Source organism: Rana temporaria, chromosome 6, assembly GCF_905171775.1.
Source record: "Rana temporaria chromosome 6, aRanTem1.1, whole genome shotgun sequence".
In the NCBI taxonomy this organism is placed as follows: domain Eukaryota; kingdom Metazoa; phylum Chordata; class Amphibia; order Anura; family Ranidae; genus Rana; species Rana temporaria.
In genome coordinates, this window is record NC_053494.1 from 4,589,674 (window position 1) to 4,598,714 (window position 9,041).

Consider the following 9,041-nt stretch of genomic DNA (forward strand, 5'->3'; position numbering starts at 1 on the left):
GCGCCAGTAGGGGACCCGAGAATAGACTGTCGCAAAACCACTACACAGATTAGGCAAGTAGAACATATTTATTTATTTTTAAGCTTTAGAATCACTTTAACTTGAAACACAGCACACAATCTCTATACCAGCGATGGCGAACCTTGGTACATTTCCCATGATGCTTATTTTTTAGTTTGCCGCCCCCAAAATATTGAGCACCAGCCACCACTGGTCAGTTCTCTAGCTATACTGGGAACTCAGCCCACTCTCCTCCAATGATCAGACTTGCCCTGACCAGTGGTGGCTGGTGCTCAATATTTTGGGGGGTGGCAAACTAACACCACCCCCCCACACGTGTGAGACACGGATAGCGGTGATCACCCCCCACCCCCACCCCCCCCCCCCCCAATGGTCATAAGACTCCCTGGCCAATCGGGGGCTTCGGAAAATGAGTGGGTGGGCTCAGGATGCACCGTGCCCAACCTTTATTTAAGCCAATCATGTGCTTCAAAAAATAAAAAAACATTGAAACACATTGGAATCCATGTGTATGGTGCCCCGCGTGTAGATTAGGGGGCCAGATGCATGGATAGGAAAGTGGGGGGGCGGCGCCCCTGCACGCTGTATTATGGGCCGCCACCGGTCCCGACATGCCCCCGCTGTACAGCCATTCACTGGGAAGCTCAGTGTGCTGTTGCTTCTCCTCCCCCCCAGCTCCTATGCAGCTTATAACTGAAGAAGAGAATGTGATCACTTATATATATATATATATATATATATATATATAAAATTTATGGTTTTTTTTTTTTATAGCTATACAAAAATATGTTTTGCCTTTCATTTCTATTTTAAGCTGAATAGGTTGTTTTACAAAAAGATCGTTTACAATCACTTTAACCTTTTCCCAACTCTCTGGGCAGACTGCTGACTCATTACACAACACAGATCACCTGATCGACTCTCCCAGGTAATCCAACACAACAGGAACGTTACATTATATTCTCACCTCCTTACACATGTATTACTACGCCAATCACTTCACTCCCGTAGGCAGCTAAAGAAAGATGTAACTGGGGGGGGGGGGGGGGGGCTTTTGGGTGTCGTGATATGGATGTTATGAATGGAAGATAGATACTGCAATGAACTATGTACGATAAAAGAATAACGTATCAATATATAGCGAGAATTCATTTGGAGACATTTTATGAAGCAAGGAATGTATATTTGTATTAAATGGGAAGAAAAAGAAAAGGAGAAGGGAGAAGAAGAAAAAAAGGGAGAAGAAGAAAAAGGGGAGAAGAACGAAGGAAGAAGAAAGAAGAAGAGAAAGAAGAAGAAGAAAAAACATAGAAACCCATGCGTCTGGCGCCCACATGTAGATTAGGGGCCGGGCACATGGATTATGGGGGGCGGCGCCCCTTATGGACGGGCCGCCACTGATAGACACATGCTTTGTAGTGTTGTCCAATGATTGTGCTTTGCTGATCCCTCTTCTGTGTCAGCTCCACCTTGACCATTAGAGTATTTCCTATACAAGCAACCTGTAAAACTTTGACTTGGTTTTAGAACCATGTCATATAAATGGGGAGAAGGACAAGGCTAGGCACCCCTCTGTTTAATAGCAGACCATTAATTAGGTACTGGCTAATGGTTTGGACTTCAAAGACCCAGACAAAAAAAAAATAAGATATAGTATGGCCACCCAATAGAAAACGAGCAATGTACGTTGGAAACTTGGTTTACGAGTAACGCGGTTAACAAGCATTTTGAAAGACGAGCAACTTTTTTTTTTTATTCTGACTCGTTTCGTGAGTGTTGTCTCACAAAACGAACAGAATTCAAGCTAATGGGGTGTGCAGTACCGCATTTGGCCAGAGGTGCGGGGGCGCCAGAGCCGATCGGAAATGCTCAGAAATACTCTGTTCCCGGGTGTTTCCGAGGTCAGCCGAGCTGTCCTCAGACCTTTTCAAGTGTTTCAGAGGCTCTCCCGCCCCCTACCTCTGGCCACACGCGGTATTGCATGCAATTGAAGTCAATGCAGAACAAATTATTTTCGTTACCATTGACTTCTATGGGGAAACTCGCTTTGATATGCAAGTGCTTTGGATTACTAGAATTCTCCTGGAACGGATAATACTCGTAATCCGAGGTTCCACTGTATATAGGTTTGTGGTCTTTTATAACATGAAGACCCTTAAAGTGCTAGTTGGGCAGGTCTAGTCTAAAATGAAAACAAAATAGGAATCCTAAGTATCACTTACCAGAATTAGGATCGTACAGTCTCAGCAGCAAAGAAACCAACGTGGATTTTCCAGAACCGCTTGGACCAACCACAGCCATCACAGAGCCAGAGGGAATGGCAAGCTCGAGATTCTGGAAGATGGCAGCCTCAGGGCGACTCGGGTACATGAAGGTGACGTTGCGGAACTCCAGGGCACCTCTGAACTTCTCTGGTGCCAACATCTCCCCCTCTAGAAGGACACAGAACATTGAACCAGTCACATCTATCTCCGCACCAGAAGAGCTTACACTCTAATGCCCTCCCCCCCCCATTAACAGACTATTAATTTATGTAGCTCTGACATATACCGCAGTGCTGTACAAACACTGAACCAGTCACATGAGTCTCTGCACCAGAAGAGCTTACACTCTAATGTCCCCCCACTCACACGATATTATACATTTATCTAGCTCTGAACCAGAGAAGCTTACAATCTAATACCCCATCACAGTGACACCCACAAACAGCCAGGTAACAACAGAATATACCAAAAGTCCTTTAAATATTTTGAAGAGGAAATGCTCCACTCATCATAAAAGTCTCTCACCATTAAAAGCCATCTCCGGTTTCCGGTCCAGCAGCTGCCAGATACGGGTTCCGGCACCAAATCCCTTCATGAGCTCCGAGTAGAATGAGCTGAGCCCTGAGGATCGGAGTATAAAACTGGTAAATGACCCCCATTTCCTGGATTAGAGATAACCAAATGTTCTTTATAGGATCCACAGATGGAGACCGGCGAGATAACGGGATGAAATGTCAGCAGTAACGGGGAACTGCCCGGTCATAAAAGACATTTAAATTGCACCCTACATATGTCAGGAAAGAGTGTGTGACATTCAATGATTACCGACCTTCATTAGTTTATGGCCTTCTCTTTAAACTGGACAATCATTACCAATTTCATCATTTTATTGGCTATTGATCAGGCAAAATGTAAAAAAATATTCACAGAAAAATTAACCATTTTTAATACTATAACCCCCATGGATCCTGTAGATATAGTAGATAACTTGCCCCCCCCCCCATGGGCTCCTGTAGATAGTGTGAACACCCCCCCCCCCCCTTATGGGTCTTGTAGGTAATATGACCTCCATGGGCTCCTGTAGATATGTAGATAGTGTGAACACCCCTCCCCCCCTTATGAACCCCCCCCCCCCCGTGGGTCTTGTAGGCAATATGACCTCCATGGGCTCCTGTAGATAATGCGATTCCCCCCCCCCCACCATATGGGTCTTGTAGGAAATATGACCCCCATGGGTCTTGTAGATATAGTAGATGACGTGACCCCCCATGGGCTCCTGTAGATCATGTGAACCCCCCCCCCCCCCCCCGTGGGTCTTTTAGGCAATATGACCTCCATGGGCTCCTGTAGATAAAGTAGATAACAACCCCCCCTCCATTGGCTCCTGTAAATAATGTGAACCTCCTCGTGGGTCTTGTAGGCAATATGACCTCCATGGGCTCCTGTAGATAATGCGATCCCCCCCCCCCCCACCATATGGGTCTTGTAGGAAATATGACCCCCATGGGTCTTGTAGATATAGTAGATGACGTGACCCCCCTATGGGCTCCTGTAGATAATGTGAACCCCCCCCCCCCCCCCGTGGGTCTTTTAGGCAATATGACCTCCATGGGCTCCTGTAGATAATGTGAACCCCCCCATATGGGTCTTGTAGGCAATATGACCTCCATGGGCTCCTGTAGATAAAGTAGATAACAACCCCCCCCTCCATTGGCTCCTGTAGATAATGTGGTGAACCTCCTCGTGGGTCTTGTAGGCAATATGACCCCCATGGGCTCCTGTAGATAATGTAAACCCCCTTGTGGGTCTTGTAGGTAATATGACCTCCATGGGCTCCTGTAGAAAAAGTAGATAACGACCCCCCCCCCCCTCCATTGGCTCCTGTAGATAATGTGAACTTCCTTGTGGGTCTTGTAGGCAATATGACCTCCATGGGTCCTGTAGATAATGTGAACCCCCCCCATATGGGTCTTGTAGGCAATATGACCTCCATGGGTCCTGTAGATAATGTGAACCCCCCCCCATATGGGTCTTGTAGGCAATATGACCTCCATGGGTCCTGTAGATAATGTGACCTCCAACATAATGGGAATCCCCCTCAGCTGTCCTCGTTGGATGGAGTTTCCCTCTGTTTTTTGTTGTGGTGACAGCTTTGTAAATGGTAGTACAAGTACTGGTCCTGGTCACCAGGACAAATAGAGAGGATAAAAAAGCCGAACATAAAGAAGATTACACACTAAGCTGTTAACAAGAAGAAAAAGCTTCTTTTAAAATGTATTTATTACATTTTGAAGACCTTTTAGTAACAAGTGTATAGACGGGTTACTGGTGTTAGTGACCACCGGCATCAATCTCAGGCTGTGATTCTGATCAGATGGAGTAGAAACTTTGTATGGACTTTGTACCTTTGTGATCGGTTCCCTTGGAGTTGATTTTGTTACATTGTATTCGCCAGTTTACTTTGGCAACACATTGTTTCTAGCTGCCAGTACCTTGGAGCAGAGAACAGATCCTGATGATCTTTTTTGCAACTAGAAAAACTGAATGAGCTGAGCCCTGAGGATTGGAGTATAAAACTGGTAAATGACCCCCATTTCCTGGATTAGAGATAACCAAATGTTCTTTATAGGATCCACAGATGGAGACCGGCGAGATAACGGGATAAAATGTCAGCAGTAACGGGGAACTACCCAGTCATAAAAGTCATTTAAATTGCACCCTATGTATGTCAGGAAAGAGTGTGTGACATTCAATGATTACCGACCTTCATTAGTTTATGACCTTCTCTTTACATTTCTTAAAATTTGGCAATCATTACCAATTTATTATTGGCTATTGTTCAGGCAAAATGTAAAAAACATCCACAGCAAAATTAACAATTTTTAATACTATAACTCCAATGGATCCTGTAGATATTGTGTCCTTCATTGATCCTGTAGCTAATATGATCCCCATGGGTTCTGTAGATAATGTGACCCCCCATGTGCTCCTGTAGATAATGTAGACACCCCTATAGGTCCTGTAGATAATGCGACCTCCATGGATCCTGAAGACGTGACCTCTATGGGTGCTGTAGATAATGTGACCCCCCAGGTGACCTCCATGGGTCTTGCAGATAAGGTGATGCCTGTGGGTTCTGTAGCCAACGTGATCCCTATGTCTCTTTTTGATAATGTGACCGCCATAGGTCCCATAGAAAAATGTGACCCCCCAAGGGTCCTGCAGATGACATTGACCCCTATAGGTCCTGTAGAGAAGGTGATGACCCCCATGATCCTGTAAATAATGTGATTGCCATGGGTCATGCAGACGTGACCTCTATGGGCGTTGTAGACAATGTGACCCCTAGGTGTCCTTTAAATAATGTGAGCTTCATGGGTCTTGTAGACAGGGCGGGATTTCCCACAAGGCCACCGAGGCCAGGCCTTGGGGCGGCAGTGGGTGAAGGGGCGGTGGCGCTCCTGCGGCGACTTCTTGGTCTTCGCGGCCCCCCCCCCCGCACTGTAATGTACTATTTTTCTCACCCGCCGCTGGAGGTCCGCGGCCGGCGGAGATAATGTCTCCGCCTGCAGCCATTTTCTAGAAGACCACAGACTAGTAATAAACTAGAGGGGAGCTTGCCGAGTGGCTACAATAGAAATGGAGCTGCGGCACTGCCCACCCCCCGCCCCTGGTCTGTCTTTCATCTGTGACCTGTTGTGGAAAGGGGTGGCGGGTGGGCGGTGCCGCCGCTCAATTTCTATTGTAGCCACTCAGCAGGCTTCCTTCTTGTTTATAACTCGTCTGAGGTCTTCTGGAAAATGGTTGCCTCCAATTTGTTCCCCCTCAGCCTTCAGTAATGGTGAAGGAGACACTGCTGCTGGGATATAGAAGGGCTCTAATGAGGGGGGGGGGCTTTATTGAAGGACCCGGCCTTGGGGCGGCACAGGGAGTAAATCCGGACCCGCTTGTAGATAAGGTATTCCCTGTGGGTTCTGTAGCCAATATGATCCCTATGTCTCTAAAAGATAATGTGACCTCCCTAGGTCCCATAGAAAATGTGACCCCCAGGAGTCCTGTAGATAAGGTGACCCCCATGATCCTGTAAATAATGTGATCTCTGTGGGTCCTGCAGATCACCGATGTGTAAATGTAGAAGACACATGTATGTATCACAAATCATTTTCATTTAGTTCCAGGCCAGGGAAGGGTTAAAATTACCATTGGGTTTTGATTGTCACAATTTGTAGTTGCAAAAAAGATCATCAGGATCTGTTCTTTGCTCCAAGGTACTGGCAGCTAGAAACAATGTGTTGCCAAAGTAAACTGGCAAATACAATGTAACAAAATCAATTCCAAGGGGACCGATCACAAAGATACAAAGTCCATACAATGTATCTACTCCATCTGATGAGAATCGCAGCCTGAGACGAATGGTCACAAACACCAGTAACCCGCCTAGACACTTGATACTAAAGGGTTTTTTATTATTATTTTATGTAATAAATACATTAAAAGAAGCTTTTACTTCTCGTTAAAAGAAGATTACACACCAAGCTGCTATGTTCTGCTTTTTGTCCTCTCCATTTGTCTTGGCGCCCAGGACCAGCACAGTGATGGGAAACCCAACATTTACCAAGCTTTCACCAGAAGAAAAACAGAGAGAAACTCATCCAACAAGGCCAACGGAGGGGATCCCCATTATGTTGGAGAGCTTGCCACTTAATTTCCTGTCCCTGAGACATGACAAGAAGTAAGAGAAATCCCCCCCAAAGGAATACAACTAGAAAAAAAAACTAATAGGGGTTTTAACCTTGCCCTCCTCTATTCAAAAGTAAAGAACTTGTGCATTTTGGTGTTAGTCAACATTATGTTCTCCACCAACGTGGATATTACTACGTACCTCCGATGCTGATCCCTACCCAGAAGGCGTACATCAGGAAAGAGGAAAGTTCACCAACTGTCATCTGCGCGGCTCCAGTTAGAAGACCTCCTTTGTACAACACAGCCAGGACAATGAAATTCCCCGATAACCCCGTCTAGAAAATACAAGGACAATCACGGGTCAAAAATGAACATCCTGGAATGAATATTGTGGATATTCATAGGAGGCTAGACAGATGATGGGAAATAATCTACAAGGGCAACAGGACTCAAATCATCATCATTTTCTACAGGACAGAAGCAACAAGAAAAAAAATTGGATCCTTTAAAATTATTTTTTATCTTTTTTCTTTTATCGGTTTGTTGTATTTTTCTTTTATTTATGTCGGTCATTCTACAACACACCAACTCATCCATGTAATGTTAGAGTTGTGAGTTTCTCCATTACATTTTTTTTTTGCAATTAAATAAATTGCACAAAAGTGTGAAAATAAAAAGCAATGATTTGCCAATCTTCAGATTGGGACCCATATCCTCATGGAGGTTTATAGGATTTACACAAAATGGTCAAACATTTGTAGACATCTGACCTTCACACCTATATGAGCTGGGTGGGCATCCCATAAACATTAAAGTGATACTAAAGCTTCACATTTAAAAAAAAATAAACAACATGTCATACCTACCTCCACTGTGCAGCTCGTTTTGCACAGTGGCCGCAATCCTCGTCTTCTGGGGTCCCTCTGCGGCTGTCTCGGCTCCTCCCTGCTTCTGGTAACCCCCTCTGGAAAGCGCTCTCCCAATGGGGTTACCTTGCGTGCACGCTCCCGAGTCCTGTATCCGGCATCCATAGCCGCCAACTACAGGAATCGGCCCCGGCCCTCGCGTCATTGGAGTTGAATGACAGCAGCGCAAGCCAATGGCTGCACTGCAATCTATCTATCCAATGAAGAGCTGAGAAGAGCCAAGAAGCCCGGGCTGAGAAGCCAGCGCGTTCCTGATGCGGGACTTTCATGGGCTCAGGTAAGGCCTGTAAGCATCGGATGTTTTTTCACCTTAATGCATACAACGCATTAAGGTGAATAATGGGAAGCTTTACAACCCATTTAATATAGAGTTGCCCCATTTGTGGCTACAACGACCTCCACTCTTCTGGAAAGACATTTTATTAGGGCGTTTGTGGGAATTTGTGCCCTTTTGTGAGGTCAGGTGCCAACGTTGGATGAGACCTGGCTCACAATCCGTGTTCATCCCAAGGGTATTCAATAGGATTGAGGTCAGGGCTCTGGTTCATCCCAAGGGTATTCAATGGGATTGAGGTCAGGGCTATGGTTCATCCCAAGGGTATTCAATGGGATTGAGGTCAGGGCTATGGTTCATCCCAAGGGTATTCAATAGGATTGAGGTCAGGGCTCTGGTTCATCCCAAGGGTATTTAACAGGATTGAGGTCAGGGCTCTGTGCAGGACACTCCAGTTCAGCCTCACCAAACTGGTCACACCAGGTCTTTATAAAGTTAGCTTTGTACAAGGGACACAATGATGCTGGGACAGGTCTTCTCCAAGATTGGAAGGGCACAGTTGTCTAAAAGGTCTTCGTAGCTCATGTTTGCCAATGTAGATTGCACTGGTGTGTTCAGAGATGTCCATTAATTCATATACGTGTGATGGTCAGGTGTCCACAGACTTTTGGACATAGAGTGTAAAAAGTCATCTCTTACTTCCACTTAATGTGAAGCCAAGGCTATCTAATGCCGTCATGTTCATTTATAGTCTATAATATTTTTCACCTAAAAGACCTCTGATGTGACGTAGAGGGAAAAATTCCACTCACCAATCCAAAGAACCCGGCCCGAGCCATGGCCTCTTTATACGCCAAGTCCAGAACATAATCC

General features: G+C 45.5%; 1 protein-coding gene across 1 annotated transcript in view; it reads right to left on the reverse strand.

Moving 5' to 3' along the window:
* The window catches only part of ABCB10 (ATP binding cassette subfamily B member 10), a 46,871-nt gene that overhangs the window by 12,606 nt on the left and 25,224 nt on the right, over positions 1-9,041 (reverse strand). Inside the window, exons 5-8 of the mRNA XM_040355893.1 lie at positions 8,981-9,041; positions 7,168-7,303; positions 2,811-2,906; positions 2,244-2,453 (exon numbers count right to left, since the gene is read on the reverse strand). The exon at positions 8,981-9,041 is cut by the window's right edge and continues 86 nt beyond it. Of these exons, the coding sequence (XP_040211827.1) occupies positions 2,244-2,453; positions 2,811-2,906; positions 7,168-7,303; positions 8,981-9,041 (503 nt within the window). The remainder of the gene's footprint in view (positions 1-2,243; positions 2,454-2,810; positions 2,907-7,167; positions 7,304-8,980) is intronic.